This window comes from Ictalurus punctatus, chromosome 1 (assembly GCF_001660625.3).
Source record: "Ictalurus punctatus breed USDA103 chromosome 1, Coco_2.0, whole genome shotgun sequence".
In the NCBI taxonomy this organism is placed as follows: domain Eukaryota; kingdom Metazoa; phylum Chordata; class Actinopteri; order Siluriformes; family Ictaluridae; genus Ictalurus; species Ictalurus punctatus.
This window is the reverse complement of record NC_030416.2, coordinates 21,646,568-21,672,810: the sequence shown is the minus strand read 5'-3', so window position 1 is coordinate 21,672,810 and position 26,243 is coordinate 21,646,568. Positions and strand designations below refer to the sequence as shown.

Sequence of the window (26,243 nt, the reverse complement as noted above, 5' to 3'; positions counted from 1 at the left end):
GTGTTTTAATGGATTTTACCAAACAATAGCTTAAACTGAGAAATTAGTGTTAGAATTTGCATAATCCAAATTTGTGACTGAAAAAGAATCTATTCTATTAAAAACCTGCTGTGGACTTCGATTCACTAAGTGCTGATATAAAGTAAATCACATTGCTCTATATTCCAAATCCAAATAAAAATCTCTTACCCACACTTGTTATTTATTCCCCATATTTTTATATCAGAACCAATTTGGGACCGAATTTAAAATCCATCTACAATGAAAAAAAGTTTACTAAGTTTACTCAGATGTGTACATTGGTTCCACACGAATGGAGTTACATTAACTCAATTTGTTTTTGTGCATCCAACATGATTTATGCATCTTCATCACACACACCTGTTCCTTCCTGCTTATGATGTCCAGATGTGTTCTTGCTCAATGCCTAATATCATTGAAAACTTGCTTCACTCATGTGTTTAGTCACTTGTCATCATAGCATCTTTGCTTCAGTCTCTCTCTCTGCTCTTGAATTTCCATTTTACCCCTTTTTGCTTTGCAAAACAATATAATACTAATATTAATTTCAAGTGTACTAGTTTCAGTTTTTATAAAATTTACACAATAGATGACTTACATGTATCCCAACCATGTGTAGGACTAGATATGTTTTTGCTAATATCACATTTTTCCAAAAGGTTCAAATGTCTTTATATACATATATAGCTCTGTCATGCATGTATGGGAAATACGTAGATAACCAATTTTATTTTATTTTTTTGGAATAAAAAAAAAAAACAAGCTTATAAAGAACCATGACACTCATCCAAAAATGTTACAAACCACACAACCCCTCACACACACACAAAAAAAACCAACCCCATTAACATAGGGCTTCGGACAATTCTGTGATAATGTTTGGCTACACTATGACTGCAGTACTGTGAAACAAATCCTACATTACGACTACATACTACAAACACTGCAAAAAACACATGCCATGTGTGACTACATGCTTTGGGTGGGTACTTTTCTCAACAAAGCAAATCAAATGTGTAGAACAATTACTCTAATGGGCAAAACTGCAAAAGACCAAATGTTACTTAAGTACTAAGAAAAGTACTGTATATGTGAAGTCCCTGAAGGAACATAATACAGCTCCAATACAGAAAGCCTCTATACACCACCATGACAAGCACAACTACCATCAATCAAATAATAAGCATCTTTGCAAGCTATATTGCAGTAATGCATATTAACATTCACTTGCCCAAGCAAACTAAAATGTTATATTTAATAATAATGATAATAGCCATGATGAAAACCTAGCTAAGTTAGCTAGAACTTAATAGCAATTTTTGATAGAATTTAAATTGCAATGCAACCCACATATTGCAAAAGGCTACTCGAGTATCTGTTCAACTGAACATGTTTTTTTGTTACAGAATTACTGCATTGGACAATTAAAATCTAACTGGATTTACTGAAGAAGCAAATAATAGCACCTTAATTTGACATACTTAGTGAGCCGTTAAGAGGGCGGATAAGTAATCACACACGCAACAAAAATTTCAACGTCAAAAATACCTGAAGCAAGCAATGACTATGTTAGCTGTGCATAATTCTTTTTCTTCTGCCACCACATTCAATATGTTTCCTTTCTAAACAATGACCAAATTAATAAATGATCTCTGGACACATCATAGACATTTAACTTGGGAATAGTTAAATAGTTAACCATGTGCCCAGAGGCACTCTTTACCACTACACACCTTCATAGTGGAATGAATGGCGACAGTGGGCTGATCCAGTAATCATGTTTTATGCAGCATTTGAGATCTATTATAACATTTAGGCCTATGACAGTATAGTTATGATCATCATCAGACAAAGAACAAAACACAAGTTACAGTTAACAGTTTGGGCAAGTGATTCTGACATCTGAAAAAGGTGAAACACTAGAAGCAGTTGACTGATACCAGCACATCTATCAGCCTGATTTTCAAAAAGAAAAAAAGAAAAATTATCTTCAGAGTCAAAACCTACAGAGCCAAAAAAAGAGCAAGAGAAATGTCAATCTTCTGCATTCTTCCTATTTTTTGGTCGTCTTGCGGATCAGTGCCATTCTCTAGAAGAACAAAAGACATTGTGCAAAATTACCAATTTGTTCAAGATCTGTATTCTGTATTTTGTTCAAGATCTGAAAGCATGAAGACTGACCTGTTTGTGTGCTTCTGTAGTGCACGCCTTTTTGTACGGTCGGATTTCATCGGAGCCAAAGCCAGGGATCCACATGTTCCACTGACGCTCTGTAGAGTCACAGCACAGAAACAGCGCTTAAGCAGTGTAAACTTCACAATCACAGCTATTGTGGATTACATTCTGTGTTTACTTTGTGCTTATGCAGCACAAGTTTAGAACCAACCACAATCTCCAGCCCATTTTAGTTTTCAGACTGCTCCTATTGTACTTTTGGTTTCAGTCATATGTTGCCTGCACACTTTGCTCATTGTCAATGCTGTCCGTATGGTACAACACTGCAAAATGCACTTCCCTCAAATACACACCAATAAAGCCACGACACAACACATGCTGAACTTTGCTTAATTACTCTATTATTTCACTCAAAAGACTGAAATTGTCCTTTTGAAAATCTAAGTCAGTTTCACTGCAGTCAAAAATATTATCCAATTACAAGGGGTTTTTTCACTACAGTATTAACAGACTATTCCTTTCATTTATTTATGACCTAAATATGCATGTTGATGTCAAACAGAAGATTTTGTTTTGAGATGTTGTGTAATAACTAAATGGTGTAGAAAAACTAAGAACTAAATGAAGACTCTCAGACACATGATTTGAACAGATTAGAAATATTTCATATATCCAAGATTTGGAAGCATGAATCACAAAAAAAGTGCAACGTTGTTAAAATAATTATTATTATTTTATTTTTTTATTTTTAAAAGGACTCACCAAGGTGCAACTGCACATCCTTTACTTCTAGAGTGTTAGACTTGCGGTGGCGGGCAAGCTGACAGGCCGCGGTCACGACACTCTCTATAAAATCATCAGCAACTTGTAGCAACATCTGAGAGAAAAGACAAAGGGAGAGGATTGTGTCCCAAATCAACAACCCTTATTGAAAGGTCATGCAGGAAAATGTACTTGTGACAATGGTACAATCGAACACCTGACAAGAAGCAGTAAAAATTTTAGATTGGTATTTCAATATATTGTACAAAGCCACTTTTTGTACACAGATTTCTAAAAAGATTTCTATTTATATGAAAATAAACTAAGATAAACAACACCACAAATGCATCTCCTCTCCATTCACATAAGCCTGTCTATTCAGTTTAAACTACTTCATGTATATTTATAAAGTAAATTCAAAAACAACAAAAGTTGTAACCAAAGTGCTGTACAATAAAGAAAAATAAAAATGCTTTAATACCAGAATTAAATAGAATTTTCAAAGTGTTAAAAGAACAAACTAATAAAACATTGTAAAACATACAAATAAAAACCCCTATACATCTCAAACAACATTGCGTCTTCAATCTAGATTTAAATATGGCCAATGAGGAAGACCCAACAACAAATGGAAGTGCGTTCCACAACCTGGGGGCCACAACTACAGACGCACGAACAAGGAACAGACAGAAGTAACTGATTTGATGATCGAAGAGACCTAGGTGCAGAATGCTCATCTAGGGAGTAGAGTGATGAACTACCTCCTCAACATCTTCATCGAGCTGCTCATTGGGGTCAATTTCCCGCACAAGGTCTTGCAGTTTTTTCTTACTGAGCACCTGCAAAGCACAGAGTAGTTATACATCTGGATCGGGCTCACACTGAAATGTGGTGAGATGTAAGCTTTTTGTATGAGCCAGAACTTTTCTTAAAGTAAAACAGATTGGAAACTAAAGCTGGAACCTAAATAAAGTTCAGGTATTTTTACAGTTCATGTTTTTTCAAGATTGTCTATTATTTGGACAATGAAATCACAATCAAGGCAGCTGTGGATCAGGTGGTAGAGCGGGTTGTCTACTCCACATGCCGAAGTGCCCTTGGGCAAGACACTGAACTCCAAGTTGCTCCATATGGCTAGCACCTTGCACGGGTGTGTGTGTGTTTGAGAGAGAGAGAATGAGAAACAGTGTAAAGCACTTTGTAGAACCGCTAAGGTTAAAAGGCTCTACATAAGTGCAGACCATATACAACTCACACTTTGCTTACTCATACAGAATTCCCCATATCTCATCACAATTTTTATGCAATGATTAATTGTGGTCCATGGGTTTGGGAACACTAAAGAACTGACCCATGCACGAGTGACTATACACACACACACACAGACACACACACACACACACATCATTTAGCCTCCAATAAGCAGCGAAATGTTTGAGTCTATTATGAGGGTAGACACATTGGAAGAAAAAAAAAAAAAAAAACTCAAATAAAATCAGCAGTTCTATTGATGTAGACCTGCCGTGACCTTTAGAGACAAATGAAATATAAGAGTGGCAGGAACAACTAGAACTGCGACATTACAAAACTGTCTTCGTGGCTTTCTGGGGTGTGGACAGCCTCACCTGAGTTCCCTCAGGACTCAATCTCCCAGCAGGCCCTGGGGTTCCTAGGCCTTTCCCCGGAATGGCAGTGTTATTGGCCATGTTGGTGGCGAGGGGCGGAGTTGACGAGCTCTCAGTTTTCACAGCGCTGTAAAGGTTGGACCGGCCAGGCTGCTGTTGATATTGATTCATTCTGTGCTCAGGAAAGGCTATCAGTCAGGAGCCTCCTGTCAGGCTGTGTTTAAAACTGTTAAAAATATATAATAATAATTAAAAATAAATAAATAAACACATAATGATTACTGTGTTGACATGAATGAGTAGCAATTATTCCAATCTAACAACCTGAAATAACACACTGTAAAGCAGCATCACTGATTCTTTACAAGCTGTCTGTAATAGCAAGGAGATGTGATTACACCTCATAGCTCAACATGTTCATGTGTACACAACTTCTCATGGAGTCACAGAAGTGTGGATGGTTTTAGTTGGGTTTTGTTTTCCACTAGATGTCACTGAGGACTTCTGGGAATGAGCTCGAGTGAAACTACACTTGTGTATTTATGATTTTAAACCGCATAAGGAAGCACAGTGCCAATGCCCTCTCTATTAATCTCCCATAAGTGTCAGTGGAGCATACAGCAAAACATCAATGTCTTAATAGGTCTGTAACATTTAGGTGTCATGTTATTACTGTCAGTAATTTGCGCCAGATCACATTCTGGTCCCTCTCAAATTTGGAGTGCTTGCTTTCCCAAACTTATTTTACATTGATCAGGCACCTCTGCAGATTTTTTCCCCCTTAGTAAGAATACTATATTCTTTTTGAAAAATGAACAATCAATAATCCATTAAGTCTTAATGCCCTTCCAAAAATACAATCTGCTCATTTCCAACTGGAAGCTAGTAATTATGGCATGCTCATGTTTCAGTGACACGGTCTTATTTGATCACACATCATGCACATAGCTAAAGAAGGCAGCTGACTATGTTGTCATTTCTGTTGGCCTACTACTCACAAAATTCAACCGTGTGCCATATGGGCATGTTTGGATTTCTAAATTACACAGATGATAGCACTGTGTTGTGGAGTAATCTGGGTTATTGGGCAAGGTCTTTTTTTTTGTCATTGATCTCAGGTTGTTATAGTTGCGTTATGTTGTTCGTGTCATAATGTACTTTGGTAAGACCTGCTGTTCTGAACATTTCCCTCCATCTCTCAGTTGGTGTTCTGGTGCATCATGTTTTCCAAATTAAGTCCTGGATTGAGTGTAAATATGAATGCACAGCAAGAGCGTATTAGGTCTGTAGCTCCTGTATATAGCTGTTTGGTAGGACGGACATTTCAGGCTTTGGCCATAAATGTAACGGTCCAATGTCTGTATCAGAAGCCATCTAACTTTGCAACTGTGGTACACCATGTGGCCAAAAGTATGTGGACACCTGAACATCAGACCCATATGTGCTTGTTGAGCATCCCATTTCAAAGCTGGGTAAAACTGCTAACAGCATCCACTCTTCTATGAAGGCCTTCCACTAGATTGTGGGGATTTGCCATACAGCTGCATTAGTCAGATCCAGCGAGCAACCCTGGCATACAGTCACCATCGCAGTTCATCCGAAAGGTTTTCAGTGGGGTTTAGGTTAAGGCTCGGTGCAGGCTACTAGAGTTGTGCTACACCAACTTTGGTAAGCCAGGTTTTCATGGACCTCACCATGTTTGCAGGAGAACAGTCCTGCTGGAACTAGTTTCTGCCGTAACAAAACGTACCATCCTCCATCACGGACTCCAACAACACCGTGGCCAAGTCCAGGGCAATCTGCCTCCCATTGCTGGCCATATCATCTATCACCATAGGTAGCGTCCATTTAGTTGAACCACTTCCAACTTCTTCTGTTTGAATCACTCTGGCTGTTGTGGTCCTTGATGGTTCTGTAGTCACTTTTAAGATTTTTTTTTACTTTTCCCTACACTGTTGGTAGGTCCGGTGGTAGCTGTGTGCGGCCAACAGCTGAAATACTTCCTGATCGACTTTTTTAGTTTCGCATCGCTCCATCCAGCTCTCGCTGGATCCTCTCCTCGGCTACTAACGAGAGGAACGTCTGCACCTCGCTTATTGACCACAGCGTGGTTTTGAGCACAGCCATTTCTGTTTTTACAATTCGAAAGTCGTGTGAACAAATGATACTGCTATCGCTGTCGCTAACTAACTTTAAAACTAACGAGTTCGACGTCGGGTGTTGCAAATCCAGCGACGCTGATAGTGACTATTCTCTCTGACCAATCGGAGACCTGCAGGGTTTTGACGTCACATTTAGTATCGGCTTGGCTTGCTTGAAACCTTGACCGAGTTGTAGATAGTATCAGGTACTATCCACAGTGGAAATCCCCCAAAAAGCAAGCAGAGAAGAGTTGAATCATACCACGCAGTGGAAAAGCGCCATTAGTTCCAGTGAAGGGAAATGAAAAAGTTACAGCATAAAAGGACATCCTATACAACTGTGTGCTTCCAGCTTTGTGTCAAAAGTTTGGGGAACACCTACATGTGTGTGTGTGTGTGTGTGATGGTCAGGTGTCTACATACTTTTGGCCTTGGACCGCTTTTGTACGTTTTCCTATAGTGTTTGACAATGTTACCTCTTTTTAACACTGGCTGCGTCCGAAATCGCATACTTACCTACTATATAGTAGGTGAAAAGTATGTGAGAAACAGTAGGTGAGAAATACCCACATGGTGTACTGCTTCTGGTGAGATTTTGCCGTATGCAACCGATGGACACTATGCGAGTCAAACAATCCCACAAAGCAACGGGACTGGTGCGGACGAGCACAGGAAAAAAAAGGCAGCGTCGGCTCTTTTTAAGTATTAAATCTTAATTAAACAGAACTTGTTTAACAATACTCGAATAAATTGTTAACTTGTTTAAGATGTGTGTGTTTATGATGACGTCACATGACAACGCTAACATGGCGGATCTAGTATGTCCGGGATTGTAGTCATAATACACACACACTCATTAGTACGTACTGTCACGGTATGCGATTTCGGACGCAGTCTCTGTTTTATATCTCGTCATGTTTCTGTCAACTCCTCACCGGAAATGTAGTGCGCAGGGCATCATGGGGTTGACGAATACTGCAGCCACGAACAAAAAGAAATGTTATCATTTACTAGTTCCTAACTACAGTAGTAGCCACTGTTTGCTATAAGGTTTGCCTTCACGTTACCAAGTGTGGCAAAGAATAATATAGAAATGCCTATCAATTTTAATCTCCTCAATTAAAATGGACATAATTAACTCACAAATCGCGAACAACCGCTAGCTTATCATCATTTGTAAAACGATAGCTAATTAATTTCCACTTAACTAAAACAATATATATAAAACGTAACTCACAGCATCCAAATTTCCTCTAGCAGCTCAGGTCACCGCGTCTACATTAAGCACCGTTAGATAATATTTTCCGACCTGATATCTAGACGTCTAGCAGTACAGACCAATGGCCAATATTATCACGAGCTAACGTTTCTGTCCATGTCTACAACTCTTACAAGTTACTGTACATCTATATTCTTCAACACTTTCTCCATGTTTACGTTTGCCTAAATATTAGCTTGTGTGCTAGTCCACTTTGAACCTAGCTAGCTAAACAACAGCATTTCGCTAACGCTAATGTTGTATACAGCGCGCAGGATATGTTTTAAATGCAATATCGTATAAATACTTTACCTTATATTAAAAGCGTGGTCTTATTTCTCCATCTTCTGTGGAACTGTACTATTAAATGGTCCAAAATAAGGTCTAGCAAATATAGAGCCCCTCCATTAGCTATGCAGCTAATCAAGGCGGTATTAAACACAGTGACAAGAGACTGATCAGCGGAAATGTGACATTACAACATAAAAGTCTCTGGACGAGAAACAAACTGAACAAGTTCCATCATAAGAAACATTGTCATTACATAAACACTGACGACTGGAATATATGTTTTCCGTTTATGAGTATTAGTGTTTACTCTATTTATCATGGGTTTTTATTATTGGCAACAAAAATCATGCTATCATTAGTAACGCTTGTATGCACTATGTGCTTATTTTGGACGCTGATACACACCATGTTGGCATTTTTTTTTAAAACAAAAAAACTTGCATATTATTTCTAATGTCCCAAAAACAGTTTACACCCCAATTTCACGTTTGTGTAATCCCACTGCTGCTGTAATGATAAAGACTGTCCTGTGCTCATCCCAGGACTCACATCCTTTAACAGGCTTAGTTTGGCATTTGTTATATAGTCATGATTCATAATTATCCCCAGTATGTCCTCACCCAGAAGAGGACAGATTCCCTTTTGAGTCTGGTTCCTCTAAAGGTTTCATGTCTCCTCAGGCAGTTTGTTTATTAGGGATCTAAATCTGCATCCAGATTTCTGTACAGCTGCTTTGTGACATTACTGACTACGTTTACATAGACAGCATTAATCTAATTATTTACCTTACTCTGATTAAGATAATAATGTGATGAAGGTGTTTACATGAGTTGCTTTTAGAATACTCCTGTCATGTTCCCGTTTTACATGTTTTAGAACTTAATTAGATTGTCATCGCGCCACGCCGTCCGACGTCCCACCAGAATTTCACGTATCAACATACAGGTCGTCTACGTTATGGTACCGTATACAGTTTTGGGTGTTTTTATTTTATTTTTTACAAACGCTTTAAGTGCAGTTAATTATTTGTCATGCCATACGTGCAAATAGACAACTGCTTGAAGCCGTGGGTGCGTCCCAAATCGTGTAATTACCGTCTATATAGTAGCCGAGATACATGTATTTTTCCCCACTGCAGGCCTATAGTAGGCAAGTATGCGATTTGGGACGCGAACGGACTCTCATGTTCGCCGTAAAATGTAAAACTGCCGTATGTGATCGTGTCCTGTCGCAAAATGCGGTGAAAACTCTCACACGACGTTCATAATGTGATTAAGGTGTTTACATGTCTGTAATACACGTCCATAATGCGACTAAAACAGGAGTACTCCACCTGTCTTAATTCGATTATTGCTTACTTCTATTATGACCTTAATTAGATTAAGGTAAGTAAAAATTGCTGTTTACATGGTAGTATCTTAATCAAAGTATGGTCTTAATTGGATTTAGAGTGGATTATTGTTGTCCATGTAAACACAGCTAGTGTCTATTGTTACAAGCTCTTTACAAATAAAATTTTTATTCAATTGAACAGTAGTCCGTACATATACTGTATTTTATAGATGTATTAACATAGCAGCAACCAATAAATGACTAAAGAATACAAAAAAAAAAGAACAACAAAGTTAATGATTTGCAAGATCTGTAAATAGTTTATTGACCAACCCAATATCTGCTATATTTCCTTATATTTTTAAAATTCTCCTACGAGAGTTTACTCATTAATAAAAGATATAAGCTCTAGTAGGTTTCAGTAACTCCCAGATTTCCAGAGCTCTAATTTCACCAGGCAGCACTTAGCCTTTTCAGTGTTCTGCAAAATATACACCAATCAGCCATAAACATTAAAACCACCGACAGGTGAAGTGAATAACATTGATTATCTCGTTACAATGGCACCCATCAAGGGGTGGGATATATTAGGCAGCAAGTAAACAGTCAGTTCTTAAAGTTGATGTGTTGGATGCAAAAAAAATGGGCAAGCGTAAGGATCTGAATAACTTTGACAAGGGTTAAATTGCCATGGCTAGACAACTGTGTCAGGGCATGTCCAAAACGACAGGTCTTGTGAGGTGGGGTGTTCTGGGTATGCAGTGGTTAGTACCTACCAAAAGTGGTCCAAGGAAGGACAACCAGTGAACCGGTGACAGTGTCATGGGTGCCCAAGGCTCACTGATGCACATAGGGAGCGAATGCTAGCCTGTCTGGTCAGAGTCCACGGAATAGCTACTGTAGCATAAATTAATGCAAACGTTTATGATAGAAGGGTGTCAGAACAATGTGCCCTGTCACACTGTTCAGGAATGGTTTGAGGAGCATGACAGAGTCCAAGGTGTTGACTTGGCCTCCAAATTCCCCAGATCTCAATTTGATTGAGCATCTATGGGATGTACTGGACAAACAAGTCAGCTCCATGGAGGCCCTACCTCGCGTCTTACAAGACTTAAAGGATCTGCTGCTAACGTATTGGTGTCTGATACCACAGCACACCTTCAGAGGTCTTGTGGAGTCCATGCCTTGATGGATCAGAGCTGTTTTGGCTGCACAAGGGGGACCTACACAATATTAGGCAGGTGATGTAAATGTTATGACTGGTGAGTGTAAATGAAGTCATTCTAACAGTAAGTACTGACAAGCTTCCAAGCTTTAAAAATGGTACCTCATACAGATGTGTGCAAATATGTGCTTTTGATACTATGCAGACATTTTCTTTTGTATATAGGTTAGTCCTTTAAAATTGAGCACAGAATCGTATAATAAAAAAGGGGTAAATGATGCACTAATGAGTGATACAGAAATAGGCTTTTAAATAGGACTTGTAGCACCATTTCTAGTTTATTATGGCAATATAAACATTTTGTATTGTTTATTTAAAGATGCAACATGTATTATTAATCCCTGACAGTTTGTTATCTTTCCACATGCAAAATACTTTTCTACACATATAAATATTTCTCTAGATCCCAACACTCTATAAATGGTCATTTAAATCTTATATTTGAGTTAATTTATTCATTTTGTGTTCTGCTGTAGTGATTGCATAAAACATTAACGCCGTTAAACGGTAATAGGTCTCTTCGACTCTCATACAAAATGATCAATAGTACAATCAGTATAAATAATAATGCTGACATGATGACAGGATTTGTCTTAAGGTAAAGATAAAAGTAAAAAGCTTTTCATTTCCCTTGTGCTTGTCCACTGTGTGTGAGCATATCCCTTCTATGCGAGTATTGGGAATTTGAGTTCAGAGAGCTCCAAATCAGGAGAACTACTGCCACTGTGGTCACTGTATGTGTCTCTGAGGCAAGAGAGAGGAGAAAGTTTCTCAGAAAATCGTTCAAACAGCAACAGATTCTGCACATCAGTTTCCATTTATTTGTTCGTTACACCTAAAGGACGGCTGTTTGATGAAAGTTCTCAACAGACAGTTGAATTAATTAAATATAAGATGTCAGTGGTTGGGTTTACCGTGGTGAAAGTCTGCACCCTTTGAGCAGGTAGTTCTGTAGTTTTCCTGCAGCTGCTAAAAGCAGGCCAAAGTAGGGTGGGGAAGGCTTAATGGGGCGAGAGGTGAACTCCGGATGGTATTGCACTCCCACAAAGTAAGCATGATCTGCCAAGACAAAAGAGGAAGATGTAATCCAACCTTATATTTTTCAGAGGAGATGAAATATTGTACCATCACCAACCTGCCATTTCAATGATTTCCATTCGTTCACCCTCCTGGTCCTGGCCCACAAAACGGAGGCCTTTTTCCTCCAAATGGTGTTTTAGCTCTGGATTCACCTGAAGGAAAAGTGCCCAAGAACAAATGTAAGCAAATAAAAGACTGTCCAAGCACAAATGGATGATACAGTTCATTGTATTTATATAAATATGTACCTCAAAACGATGTCTGTGTCGTTCCTCAACATATTCAACATCTCCATACAATTTTCCTAAAATGTCAAAAGACTGGAAATTTATTTCAAATCAACAGCATCACTGAATACTGTTCAATAATCATTTCTGTAATAACCAAACACTGTAAAGACAGCATTAAAACAGTTCAGTACTTCATGACAAATCATCCCCAGTAACGTACTGAGAATACTTGTGGTGCCTTTGAAGATGGTTCGCCTTTTCCCCAATCTCATAGTGCCACCCATTTGTCCCGGATTATGTTCTGGCATTTCAATCACCTACATGAACATGTCAGAGGGATTCTTTAGAGATGCACAGTCAGTATCCTTATTAACAACACTAAGCACTTTAGGGCCAGTATTGTAATAACACAGCAATGTATTACTATACATTTCATCACAAAATGTTTATCAAAAGGTTGCTTACTACAGGGTACTTTGTGTCAGGATCGAATTCAGTAGAGTTGGCATCTGTACAAAGACACAATATGAATGAGAACTCACAAAGAATAATCCAAAACTGGTTTAAAACAGTTACAGAGAACCTCTCATGCAGCTTACCTTTCCAGCCAAGTACATTGCGAGCAAATTCACAGACAGCAAGCTGCATGCCCAGACAAACACCTGCAAACCACATATTTAAAAAATTGTGGGACACAAGCTTTAGAATAAATGCCATACTGAAATAAGGCAATCTAAACTCCTGTCCTTTTACCTAAAAAGGGTTTTTTCTGTTTCCTTGCCCAGTTAATAGCATGAATCTTTCCCTCAGTGCCTCGTACCCCAAAGCCTCCTGGTACCAAAACACCACTGGAAGAGGAAATAAACATTCAAAAGCAATGTTAGAATTAGACATATTTAAACAGTTTATAATTAGGCCAGTTAAGTGCATTGAAGAACATCCAATAAAAGAATGGTGTTTTTCCAACATAGAAGTGAAAACAATAATGTAGAACTATTTTCTACTTAATAGGCAATGGCATATAAATGATTTTGCTGTTCTGTTCAAAACAGGAAATCCTGCTAAACAGGGGGTCCCTAAAGTCTCCATACATAAGGGAAATGAACACTTTTTAGCAAAATGTCTTCCACAATTTTTCATACTTAGTTCATATTAGATATGTTTTTCAGATAGCCTTTAAGAATGCCTTTGACAAAAGAAGAACATATGGATCATTCTCATGGCTGAATCAGGAAGCTGTCACAAGGTTTTGATGGACATGCAATTACATGCATAACACCAGAAATGTTAACACGAGTTCATCATGAGTGGGGAGACGACTCTGTGTGTGTTTACAATGAATTGGCAATCATGTAGAGGATATTTTGTAAATAAAATTACATTTAGCTAAAAAGTGCTAATTTCCCCTATGTATGGACACTTTTTGGACATCTTGTAGAAATGGAGATGTAAAAAGTGTAGTGGCAAATAATTCATCTGTGAAATATATTTTACAGTACTTACAGCATTTTTCCAATAAATCTGTACTCTAACTTAATTCATATCTTCATATCTGCTACAGCAAGGGTGTAGAATCAGATTTTCACACTTGATTCCACCTGTTTAACACAACCAGGTGTGGCTTCTGCTTGGTAGAAATGAAATCCTGTACTCACACTGGCCTTTTCAGTACAAGACTGTACAGCCCTGTGTCACAGCTAGAGCTGCACTACAAATCATTGATATTATACAGTGACAACAGGGTGTATAGCAGTGGTCACTAACCCTCTTCCTTGAGCTCTACCTTCCTGCAGGTTTCATCCCCAACCAAAATCTAACACAACTTTTTTAGCTGAACAAGAACATCTTAAGGTAATGTTAAGATGGTCAGGTGGACACGATTATGGTTGGAGCTAAAATTTTCACTGAGGTAGGTCCCCAGGAACAGGGTTGGTGACCACTTGTGTATAACCATGTGTTAGTTGTCACTGCGCTCACTCAGCACTGCAGAGCTTCTGCCAGGCCTCGTGATACTTCACCGGGTCTTGAAGCTCTGTGCTCTGCTCCAGATATGCAGAGTCTATGTACTGAAACAGAGGAACATCTCTGAAATGTACTAGAACTAAGAAAGTAAATATATACACTCCTGGGCAAAAAAAAAATGGGCCAAGCCCAAACTGGCAAAATATTACGCTTTTCTTGGTCTTAATAACAAATCATAGGTCAGGAAATTAGCAAGAATTAAACAAATAGATAAAGTTTCCCATTTGCCCTGCGATGGATTGGCACCCTGTCCAGGGTGTACCCCGCCTTGTGCCCGATGCTCCCTGGGATTGGCTCCAGGTTCCCCCGCGACCCTGTAAGCGGTAGAATATGGATGGATGGTTGGATAAAGTTTCCCACTTAGTATGAGATAGCTTTTCCCTTAGAATTCTTTAAAAGTTTAAGCTTTGAGGGTAAACTTGCGGACAGCTTTTTATTATTATAAATAAAATAAAATTCATTATTTTCTTTTAATTTTGTACACTCAGACATGTATTAGTTTGAATTTTACATCAAACATTTTAATCATTATCATAATTTTACCTTTGCGTACAAGAAGACTGTATAAGTTACTTTCCCTGTTTTAGCTTCACCCGCCCAAACATTTCACTGCAGCAAAAGTAAATGGTGGCACAGGAGGTCTCAGGAGTGCCTTTATTTAATTCTTGCTCATTTTCTGACCAATGGTTTGTCGTTAAGACCGTTGGCCCGTTTTTTTTTGCCCAGGAGTATAAAAAATATCTTCACAGGGAAACATGTGGCCAAGCTAGATAGCAGTATATATCTAAATGAAATATCCATAGCAGCATTGATGGGCATAAATTAATCATACTGTAAGTGGAGTCATTAATCAAGAGCACATCTTACTTTCACCTCTAGCTTGTAGTTGATTGCAAGGGCTGAATGTTCCAGTGCTTTAATCACTGATGCGTAGGAGTCTGAAAATTTGGTGTATTTTCCAACTAATGCGATCGATGTGCTTTCCAAAAGGCGGTTAGTTCTGTCAAAAACATACCAATTCAACAGAACACACATCAAATGTTAAAAATTTCCTGAAGCAATTTTTTGTGGCTTTAGAGAATAACATGAAGGAGAAGCAGAGATCCTGACCTATCTGACATTTCTTTCCATTTGGTGAGCATCCTGCGGGGTTTTGTCTCAATGGGCAGGTTCAGCCATCTGCAAAAAAAATCCACCATTCCCTGATCCTCCATGAGTAGTGGAACTTTATAGACTGAGGACACATCATGTATGCAGATGACCTAAAAGTAAACAAAGGTAGAGGATATAGATTAGGGGTGTTTATCGCTTGCTGCGTAGATGTGAGTCGATAAAATAGTCAACGTGATCTCAAATTAGTAATATTTCTCAATTGTAGCTCACTGTTAGTCACGTGCAGGTACCTGCTCTGGCTCTACATGACAAAACATAGAGATCTTCTCTTTCACTGCAGCTTCCAGGGGTGTAGAACATCGGCAAACGATCTAAAGAAATAGAAGCATATTAGCAAAGGAGTGGTAATAATCCCGATTAGACAGTGGCAAAAATGTAGCTCTGGTATATTCAATCAAGTACATAAAATCTTGACATGATGTTGTAACTCAAGTCTCCGACTGGACGACACTGAAGTCTGTACGCACTTTTATATGCAGTCATTGATGTTTTTCTTATAACAGCATAACCTTTTTGCATAGAATGTCTTCCTGAATTAATAGTATATAAATCCCCACATTATTATCAAGCAACCGTTTGCATATTAATACAGTCCCCTCCAAAAGTATTGGAACAGCACGGTCCCATATACATAATATAATATATATATATAATGGGTTTGCGATATATAATATATGAAGACCACAATGAAAAAACATTCAGAGTCACAAAACTGTATTTTTGGAGCTGTGCATCCATGGCTGTTGATTGAGCATTGAAGAATGATCTCATAAATGTACTTGTATGTTAGAAAGATCAGGGTCACAGAATTTTCCAATTAAAATAAAGCCATGCTATGGAAAAATGATCAGAGTCTATAGCCTACTGTGAGAAAATGATCACAGTCCAGTCACATGACCGAAATCAGCCAATAGGCTTTGAGTAATGGCGGACGCCCAGTTGAGTGAATTTCATTGTTAACTTACTATCGAATTTCTTCAACATATCTCATTAGTAATTGCTCTCCGCAAACTTCAGTACTAGATCAAACAACATGGATGAGTATCCTCAACAGACTGATAAACCAAAGAAGAGACAGACACATGGAAGTAAGGCAGAAAAAGAACTCCCTGTAAATCACAGAATTGTGGATAATATTCAAGATGAGATTGATGTATAATGTATATTCTGTGAGTTTTCAGTATTCATGTGATGTTGATGATGCTCAGTTGAATAAATTAGTATAAGTTCATCACTGTATTACTGTGAATACCCACGAAAGAAAGATCAGAGTCCGCACAGGCATTTTTTCATGCTTCAATTAACACAATGTAAACAATAATGGCTGATAACTTTTGATGTCTTCATAAAGACTATGAATGGGTATAGTGAACATATCATCAAGTTTTCTCTGTTCTCAACTATTATGACATAAGAAGGTTTTGAACTTTTATATTCAAATTCTGGAATTCAAGCACAATGCGACTCTGATCGTTTTATCATTGGTGCCTTCATATATATATATATATATATATTAGTTCGCGATCAAAAGATGAATATGAGCCAATGGATCAGACTTTGCTCACCTAAAAATTGGGTGGTCTGCCACCAAAGGTGCCACGCTCTAAGCTGTTTAACACATCTAGATATTAATATCAGAAAATAAAAGCTGAAATTCTGATCTATCATCTCATATTTATCTTCTGAGCTCAAACCCAAATGTCTTCAGTGTATAGTGAAAACAAAAGAATCAGCCTTTGTATTCCAATACTTTTGGATAGGACTCTATATGTAAATGTTGGGATTTGTTCATAACAAATAAAGAGACCAGATTTGCCTAACCAGATCAGGTGACAGGCCCAGACCACGGAGCTCTCGCACACTGTTTTGTGTAGGTTTAGTCTTCTGCTCTCCTGTAGTACTGGGCTGAAAAAAGATAAACCTATTATTATTATTATTATTATTATTAATAATATTAATATTTAAGCAACATCAACAGTTTCATTGAAACATCAGTGAGCAAAACACTGCGAGTGTAAATGCTGCAAAGCATGCAGGTAAATAAATGGTATGACTGTTGTGTGGGTTGTCTCCTACCTGTGGAACAAGACTGACATGAATGTTGCAGAAGTTCTCACGTTTCACTTTGAACTGGAACTGCCTGAATGCTTCTATGAAAGGCATGCTTTCAATGTCTCCAACGGTGCCTCCTAACTGTGACACACATGCAAATACCTGTTCAAGGTAAACAGCACAAAGGTAAAGCATCACTATGAATTTAGTCAACATGGCTGTGAGAGTTGCACCTCTATGACACAGACTTGTGGCTCAACCCCATCATCATCCACTGACACTTTGGCTTGCTGCATAACCCATTCCTGAATGGCATCGGTGATGTGTGGTACCACTAGGAGAAACAGCACAGGTCAAACCACTACAATCCAATGGCACATTTATGAGAAATCCTTGAAAAGTTTTTGCTTTTTGAACATTTATATTCGTGTACATCATTGCATGTCATTTGCATCACCCTCACTGAACTCTCACTCAGGCATCTCTGCAGTACATCAAACTTGTTTGATTGTTAGAATATTTATTTGAATATTGCTGAAAGGAACACTGTAAAAACCTGTTTGATTCATGTGACTTTTTGCAACCTGGCTGTGTCTTAATCACAAGACTGCAAAAGCAATATTTATTTTACTTCTATAATCCAAAAGGAAGCAATCCTTAAGAAAAACAAATCCATAGAAATGCAGTATTTTACGGAAGCCCTAAGAGGTCATGCATTATTATTATTTTTCTTTCTCGTTTCCTCGTGATCTCGACTTACTTTTATCTGTGTGCTCGACACAACAACATGTTGATTTTATAGTTCTGGAGGCAGCAAAAGTTTAGCACATTCGCATAGCGTCATGGATGGACAAATTAGTTTTTGCTTCGATCGGGGACTCACTCAAGCTGAAATAGCTCTATGTCTGACAGTGATTGACGATTAGTGTCCGACACTTGAGAAGGAGGCTGTCAGGTCAACATGCATGCGCAAGATGCAAGATTTTTGTCATGGATCAAGAAACTCTGGACTCCACTTCCCATCAGCCACTGCACTGCACTAGCTCTCACATGACCACCTGCACCTGACTCACGTTTTGTTAATGAGCACGTGTGTGTGTGTATATATAGTCATTGTCTGCACTGTTTGCTTGTCTTTCGTTGTCCTAGACTCTTGTTGTTTATGTCTCGGTGTTTTGTTTCATGCCACAGTGTTATACCAAGTTGTCTTAGTGTCTTTGTCTCATAGTACGTTTGTTTAAATAAATGTCATTATCTGCACTTGCTTCTGGCTCAACCACGATTCGTGACAATTTTCCCATGATAAAATTATGTTGTGAAAAAAAAAAGCTTTTTTTATGTCAAGATCACGAGAAAACAACAAATAAAAATGTAAAAAAGTAAAATAAAAAAAATTCATGGCCTCTTAGGACTTCTGTAAAAATTTTATATGCTGTTCCACGGATTATACCACATATATCATTTCTATACTAACAGTTCATTCACAGTAATTGTATGGCAGACGCTCCACATAATCTAAGGCTAATTAAAAATATTGTTTAAAAATGGTCTTATTATTTAGCAAAGAAAAATGTTTAATCACTGATATTTTATAAAAATGAATTGAATATGTTGACACTTTATATAAGAAGTTTATTTAACATGTATAGAAGACATACAGCGTCTCATCTGACAGCTCTACATAACAGTAGGTAAGTTTTCCTTCAGGATGGACAACTTTGCACGTTCCAGTTTGTTGGGAACATGAAATCTGCATCTTTATTTGTCTTATGAACTTCAAGACAGAGGCTGATGAGGGGATGACTGTTTATAGCTCTTATAAAGTAAGTGATGACAGGAACTAAATTGTGTCACTGGCATCCCACAACATTAAATGCAACTACAGACAGTTAAAGAAGCACAATGTGTTGTTCATTAAAATAGTTTCAAAAGTGGCATTGTTGGCAAACTGCTGTGGTATAAGAGGAATAAAACACTTCGGGATGTGTTGATATTGGACCGTAATCGACTGCAGGGTAGTAAAAGCACCACAGCACCATGTCTTTCCTATAACAGCATGCCCATAATGTTTTATTTCTTCCTTAACTACTATGTACTGTATAAATTAACTTCAGCAGAGAGTCTCAGAGAGCAGAATGCTCATCATATTTGAAGGCAAGAGAAGAAAATTACTGCTCCGAACTAGATAGGCTTAAACAAACAAATGACAACAACAAAAATATATACACAACAATAATTTCCTGCTTGCATTGCATGCTTTCTACTGATGTTACTATACTGGAAAGACAAGTATAACACCATGTGAACTATTAATGAGACACACCTTGCACAGTTTTGCCAAGATAATCCCCTCTCCTCTCTTTCGTGATAACAGACTGATAAATCTTCCCAGTAGTCAGGTTGTTGTCTTTGGTTAGCCGGATATCCAGAAAGCGTTCGTAGTTTCCCAAATCCAGATCTACTTCACCACCATCATCCAGCACAAACACTTCACCTGAAAGACAACAACATTGTGTGTGATGCTGAAAGGCAGTACACAAAGCAAGGCAACGCATGACTCGACTGCGTGCAGATAAACTCACCGTGCTCATAGGGAGAGAATGTGCCTGCGTCAATATTAATGTAAGGATCGATCTTGATGGCGGTGACATGGAGGCCGCAGGATTTGAGGATTGTTCCCACACTGCTGGCAATAATACCTTTACCAATTCCAGATATAACACCACCAGTGACCAAGATGTACTTCATATTTCAGGCAAAACCTGGACAGAAAGAAAACTGTTGATTTCACATATGACATCTAGAGCATCTTCTGTATATGTAATGAGAAAGAGTGATGCAAGACAACAACCTTTTAAAAACCTTGTGATATTACTATATTTATGCTTATTTTAATAAATATATCAGAAGGAATTCTCACTCATATTAAGGCAGTTTTGTGTATAAACTGTCAGGGTTTTGCAGGTTGTATCATCAGTGACAGCTTTAACTTGTCAACGCTGGCAAGTGACCACGGTATAAGCAGGATAATCAAATGTAATAATCAAAATCACAATGTAAATTTGTGTACATTACACAATTTTAATGCAGTCTGCAGTAGCGATGTGTGAGACTAGTCGACTAAATGGTTCAGCTGCTGCTAGTCAACATTGGAAATACTAGTCGGTTACATACTTTTTTTTTTTTTTTTTTTTTTTTTTTACACATTTAGGTTTTGCTTTATATTTTTACAAAGGCTATGTTCAAATTACTGTCACATTAACGTCACATTTGAAAAGTAATACATTATTTTGAAAAGTGCTATCTGGAGCGAAAAACGAAAAAAAATTCATTTCACCTCAGACCTTGCATGCGTTTTCTCCCTGTCACTCATGGCTTAGAGACATGTCCACTGGAAAGACGAGCAAGGTGTGGGAGTATTTTGACAGAAGAAAATGGAAAAGTTTTGTGTAGGCTATGCTATGTCAAACTAATATATAACAATTCCACTGCCTATTGATTCAGTTGATTTGAATAAATATGTCTCTATTGGCAAACGTTGATTAAGTGAATGCTTGTTTTTTTTTTTTTTAACGACAGCCTAATGTACAATGACCATAATGCAAGGCAACCACATCGCATATATATGACCTATTTTTCAATGGCATTCAGTATGAGATTTGACTGTTCGGTTTCGTAAATTAAGGATCTCAAATGGATAGATCCCCATAGTGTTTTTTGACCGTCTTCTGGGTGTTTCTTTCTTTTAGACCAGTTGACTAGTCTGTTACGCAATTTCTGTTTAAACGCCAATGAAATCAGTCGTAGTGCACATCCCTACTCCGCTTTGTGTCGGGTGCTTCTTTTCCTCCACATTGTATATTAAAATCGTCTAATGCACACCCGGCCATGGATTATCCCTTAAATAATAAAACAGAGTCATTCCTTCCAAAAACCATTTACTTCTTTTTGTTTCTTTTGTTCTTGATAGAAATGATAGTAGGTGGTAAATAAGTAAATAGCTTGCGGTGCTGTACCCAAACATTACTTCTGTTTAAAAACAACCAAACAAGCAAAAAAAAAAACATAAATAAATAAATAAGTTAGAATGTATTATCTTCTATTCTATTCTATTGTGATAAAACTCCACTGTATTTTATTCTACTGTGATAAAACTTTATTCTGTTATATTCTATCATGGTAAAACTTTATTCTGTTATGTTCTATTATGATAAAAAAAATTCTGTTATATTCTATTGTAATATGATTTTCTATTCTTTTGTGATTAAAACATATTCTATTCTTCAGAAAATCTTCCTTGTTTGTATAACACATCTTTGTATACAATCATGGCGATTCAACGAACATGCAAATTTCGTCATCTGGTGACCTTTTAAGCATGATCTACTTTCCCCTGCACAAGGGCCACCGCTACATCACAACTTTACACAACTCACAAGACACTGAGAACTCCAGGTATTCCCATTTCTATCTCCCATAAGACGTTAAAATAACAAATATTTTTAAACCCTGAACCGCCACTTTAATTCCTTCTTCGCAGGCATTTGACGATGAGCAGCTAGATGCGCTATCAGTCGCTCAGCAGATCAATGCCATATGATCTTCTGTTGATTGCATAACACTGCAGCACTCCTGACCTGCACTTTATATAACAAAACAGCACAATATCGCAGGGATAACCGTGATCTTACCTTATACCTGAGCAAATATATATATAGATATATAGAGAGAGATATATAAATATCTGTGTAAAGTTCCTGTGCGTCACTTCACAAGCAGATCATCACGCTCTCCTGCAAGGTGAAACAGACCCACAGCACGTGCACTGTAATCCGAGGAAAGCCATCCATGCATACACAAATCTCTACCGAGTGATCGACTGCTCAAATCAGTTAACGCCTATTCACAGTGTTTAAAGATCAGCAGTCATAATGAACTTCCGGTCCAGCCTTTGACGTCTGAGCTCCGCCCCTTTTTGTTACTAAAACTGGAGCGATACAGAGAAGATATTAGCACTGCCCATGCGCGAGGACCACACGCAAACTCGTAAACACGATAAAGCGAGGTATAATTGACGCGGGGTTAGTTATTTAAATACTCATTCAAGAATAAACATAAATAAATTTCAGTAATTTTGGGACTGGTATTTTTTTTCATACAATGTAACTTTTGAAGCAGGTTTTTTTTTTAAATTAACATAAACATAGCTTCACCCATTATATATTATATTATTATATAGAATTTATATAATAATATAGTGCATCTATTATGGTTTTGAAACGTGCCTAATTTTGTTGTAAAGGTCTCATACAATAGATTTACATGCATGCAAGGTCAAAAAGCACTTTAATGTGCTCATAATTTAAACTACAGCATTACCTTTTCTTCCCCAGTGTCACAAACGACTCGTTAAATGATCCGTTCCAAAGGATTAATTCTAAACATCTTTCAGAGAGCATACTCTGCTCTGATTGGTCAGATGTCCCAGACTGTTTTGATTGGTCTACCTGTCAGCGTGTTTCAAAAAGGAAACACCCACTACCATATCGAGCTTCAGCTCGACTGTTCGCGGGGCGGATGAATACCAGATCCGGGTTTTTTGTTACAAACCTACGGAGGTTAGTACAGGAAGTCGATTTACTAAGGACTCGTTTCAGCTGTTCCTTCTTTTGGGAGTCAATAACTCTGTTTGTTTTTTGATTTTTTAAACTTTGCACACTTTTTTACGTTCACAAGCAGCTCTATAACACACTACATGAAAGGTAATATTTGTAGAAGCATAATAGGTGCACTAATAACAGAAAACCCAGCAAACACAGGATGCTTGCCTGTTGGCGCTCCTCTGTGTGTGTGTGTGTGTGTGTTCTTTTTGGAAACTGTTTCATAATGTTCTGGGAACATTCTATTTTGGTTAACAAGGTCAGTGCTGGTCCTGAAACATTCTGGTGACCTTATATGACTTTAAAATATAGACAATTCTCTTATAGTTATTTGATAAGTGATATTTTTTTTTCTTTTAAGTTTCAACAAAAGTTCTTTTTATAGTATTTTTTAGCAACTACAAACTAACTTCCCGAAAATGTTCTATAATGTTCTGTCATGGAAGTCTGCCAAACCAGGAATGTTCTTATAATGTTTTTGCCAAAGGTAGCTTTTAGGTATTATAACTACAAACTAACATAATAATAACAATAAGAATAGAATATATGATATGATACGGGCGCATGGTGGCTTAGAGTTTAGTAAGTTCTCCTCATACCTCCAGGGTCGGGGGTTCGATTCCCACCACTGCTCTGTGTATGCGGAGTTTGCATGTTCTCCCCATGCTGCAGCGGTTTCCTCTGGGTACTCCTGTTTCCTCCCTCGAGGACATGCATACTCCTGTTTCCTCCCTCGAGGACATGCATGGTAGGCTGATTGGCATGTCCAAATTGTCCATAGTGTATGAATGGGTGTGTGAATGTGATTGTTGATCCATGATGGATTGGCACCCCATCCAGGGTGTAACCTGCCTTGTGCCCGATGCTCCCTGGGATAGGTTCCAGGTTCCCTGCGACCCTGTAGGATAAGCGGTATAGAAAATGGATGTATGATATGATATGAAAAAATAGAAACCTCATAGTAATGATTTTCCTGGTTATAATGTGAATTGCATTGGTTTTAATGGAAACTGTAATGGTCCCTGTGAGCCTTTACTGGTCATTTGTTGCCTTCTACTGGTGGCATGTTATGTCTAGTGGATACCATTGAGGACCAATAATGGTAATGGTAATGATTAACTGATGGTTTATAATGGTATTTGTAGTGGACACCATTAGAATTTCTGTGATGGATTCTATTGTTGATTTTTTTTTCCAGCAGTACTCCATATGTATATTCAGCATGTTCTATTTATTACATGTTCAATGAGATAAAGCAACAAAAAAAGCATGTAGAACTGTAAACTTACCTACCATTATGTGCTGTTCATACATTTGTAGATTTTGTACATTGTTGCTAGTAATAATACAATTATAATAAAGTGATAATATTGAAAATAGCCAGACCTGAAATTATTATGATGACCATGACAGGTCTTTCCGCTAGATGGCGCTTTAACCTTATCCAAAAGCAGAACTGGTACTGACATTCTGTACATGCTGTTTTCAGATTTTTTAATAACTTTTACTATTAAGTGTCTGCTAATAATCATCAACCTTTAGTTTTCACATTTCTTAACCTGCATAAACCTTAAAAATGCATAATACACTGTTTTTACTACTCAGTGCTTTTAAGCATTACTTTTAAAATAATCAGTCCTTTCTTGAAACAGATTGTCTTGGGGGTCGGAATCATATCCTTCCAGTTGTTATATGCCCAAAGATGTAGGATATAAATGCTTATAAGACTTACTGTATGTTTGTTTGCTAAGTGTACTTCAATGTATTTTATGCATTTATTTGATAGTAATATAGGAAGAAATTGCTTATATTTCTAACCCCCCCCCCCCCCCCCCCCCCCCCCAAAAAAAAAAAAATCACTTAATATAACTAATCAAAAGAGCTTGCACCATGAGTCATGAAAAATTTCAGATTTAGCTGGATGTTTAACCTGGTATTAAACTGATCTTCCCACTTCCTGTTGGTTCATTGTGCTCAGACCTTATGGCTCCTCAGTATGGTTTGTGTTGCACAGGAATTACGTAACCACAAGGAACTAATGATTATAGATAAACTGATATTTTAAAGTATGTTATTTGAGTATATGACTGGTGCTTATGCATCATACCTCATAATAACATGTGCAGTTTAGCTATGAGTATGGTATGAAAACATATGGCAAAACAGTGCAGTATATAGGAATAAATATAACTTAAAATCAAATAAAAATGACCTGTCAAGGAAAAAATTCAGTGGTACAGTGCCGTGCACTCAGACACCACCCACAACATCCTTTTCTAGGAAAACAATACAGCAGTTGGAGGGTGTAGCCTACTGTGTGTCCATGCACAGCCAGCATCCTCCCTGTGCCTGGATAAGCCTAATTTGATTATGGGGGCGGGTAACGAGGGAGAGAGGGAGGGAGAGAGAGAGAGAGCAAGAGCACACTGGATCATGCTGAGAGCTTCATCTGTCCATTTATAGCCTCAAAAGCTAAATCTCCTACATGATATTAATATCTATATTTAATTTAGCAGTTAATAGAGTTTTGTCTTTTGTTTCCTAAACTGTTCGGCAGTGCCTCTGGTTTTCCCCCCACAATTATCAAAAGAATGCGCTTTTCTTTGCTGACATAGACCCCTCTATGAAAGCTGTGGAGGGTCTATTGAAAGGAAATATTGTGCAAATTTAACTGTGTAATTAAATGAAAACATGTGGGTGCTTGTTTGTACTGTGTGCCCTCACAAAACCCTGCGTTCATTATGATGGTGAGCAAAGCCAGGCTTTCATGTGCCTCAATAGGTAGAAGGGAGTCCTGCTGTGTGTGTGTGTGTGTGTGTGTGTGTGTGAGAGAGAGAGAGAGAGAGAGAGAGAGAGAGAGAGAGAGAGAGAGATTAGTTAATTGGGGTATTTGAGGCCTTGTACATAAAATTTACTATCAGCAATCAGTGCAGCGGGGATTGCTGTAGTCTGATGCCCTTTGGCCTTGTGATCTGATCCTAATGAGAACTTTTTTATGTGGCCGTTCACACCGCATTTTATGAAGGACACATATGAAGACAGGTGAATATACTGCAGTTCTGCCATGTGACAGAAAATGCCTAGAGTACATACCATACTCAATTCAGGTGGAGAGCTACTGAACAAGAGGCTTTTTGTCACTATCGTTGTTCTTTACATACAACATTTTATGCTCTGAACAAACTGTACCATGTTC

At 37.9% G+C, this 26,243-nt stretch overlaps 2 protein-coding genes and 1 long non-coding RNA gene across 9 annotated transcripts in view; 1 reads left to right on the top strand and 2 right to left on the bottom strand.

The window, feature by feature from the left end:
* Positions 1-722: 722 nt before the first annotated feature.
* On the bottom strand, positions 723-8,453 carry taf12 (TAF12 RNA polymerase II, TATA box binding protein (TBP)-associated factor). Of its 4 annotated transcripts, none has more exons than XM_017466259.3 (7): positions 8,295-8,448; positions 7,592-7,699; positions 4,584-4,809; positions 3,720-3,797; positions 2,959-3,073; positions 2,203-2,291; positions 723-2,110 (listed from the first exon to the last, which is right to left on the bottom strand). In XM_017466259.3, exons 3-7 carry the CDS (start codon positions 4,752-4,754, stop codon positions 2,075-2,077), a joined length of 489 nt encoding a protein of 162 aa, XP_017321748.1. In that variant the 5' UTR covers positions 4,755-4,809; positions 7,592-7,699; positions 8,295-8,448; the 3' UTR covers positions 723-2,074.
* A 2,636-nt stretch (positions 8,454-11,089) lies between these two features.
* Positions 11,090-22,783, bottom strand: ctps1b (CTP synthase 1b). Of its 3 annotated transcripts, none has more exons than XM_053682702.1 (18): positions 22,767-22,783; positions 19,970-20,149; positions 19,711-19,881; positions 17,621-17,721; positions 17,412-17,528; positions 17,157-17,240; positions 15,566-15,646; positions 15,273-15,424; positions 15,030-15,162; positions 14,118-14,206; positions 12,894-12,988; positions 12,740-12,802; positions 12,606-12,649; positions 12,361-12,457; positions 12,159-12,214; positions 11,966-12,062; positions 11,745-11,889; positions 11,090-11,574 (listed from the first exon to the last, which is right to left on the bottom strand). In XM_053682702.1, the coding sequence occupies exons 2-18, from the start codon at positions 20,133-20,135 to the stop codon at positions 11,496-11,498; spliced, it is 1,770 nt and encodes a 589-aa protein (XP_053538677.1). In that variant the 5' UTR covers positions 20,136-20,149; positions 22,767-22,783; the 3' UTR covers positions 11,090-11,495. The 3 variants fall into 3 exon arrangements, with proteins under 3 accessions (XP_053538677.1, XP_017331108.1, XP_017331104.1); XM_017475619.3 differs by lacking the exon at positions 22,767-22,783 and adding an exon at positions 22,079-22,272; XM_017475615.3 differs by lacking the exon at positions 22,767-22,783 and having other exon boundaries at positions 19,970-22,272.
* A 123-nt stretch (positions 22,784-22,906) lies between these two features.
* LOC108269671 (uncharacterized) overlaps positions 22,907-26,243 on the top strand; it is a 6,668-nt gene continuing 3,331 nt past the window's right edge. The window contains exon 1 of one of the 2 annotated variants that reach the window (XR_001813511.3): positions 22,907-23,005. This is a non-coding gene — a long non-coding RNA (uncharacterized LOC108269671). Of the gene's footprint in view, positions 23,006-25,808; positions 26,090-26,243 lie in introns of those variants that run through there. The other variant, XR_001813514.3, reaches the window with a different exon arrangement.

Coding starts and splice junctions, on each gene's coding strand:
- ctps1b (XM_053682702.1), bottom strand. CDS start 20,135: ATGAAGTACATCTTGGTCACTGGTGGTGTTATATCTGGAATTGGTAAA. Junction 15,163..15,272: donor TGGAAAGAAATGTCAGATAG/GTCAGGATCTCT, acceptor TGTTTTTGACAG/AACTAACCGCCTTTTGGAAA. Junction 11,890..11,965: donor GGAAATCATTGAAATGGCAG/GTTGGTGATGGT, acceptor TTGTCTTGGCAG/ATCATGCTTACTTTGTGGGA.
- taf12 (XM_017466172.3), bottom strand. CDS start 4,754: ATGAATCAATATCAACAGCAGCCTGGCCGGTCCAACCTTTACAGCGCT. Junction 3,074..3,719: donor TCGATGAAGATGTTGAGGAG/GTAGTTCATCAC, acceptor CTTTTCTCTCAG/ATGTTGCTACAAGTTGCTGA. Junction 2,111..2,202: donor CTACAGAAGCACACAAACAG/GTCAGTCTTCAT, acceptor TTGTTCTTCTAG/AGAATGGCACTGATCCGCAA.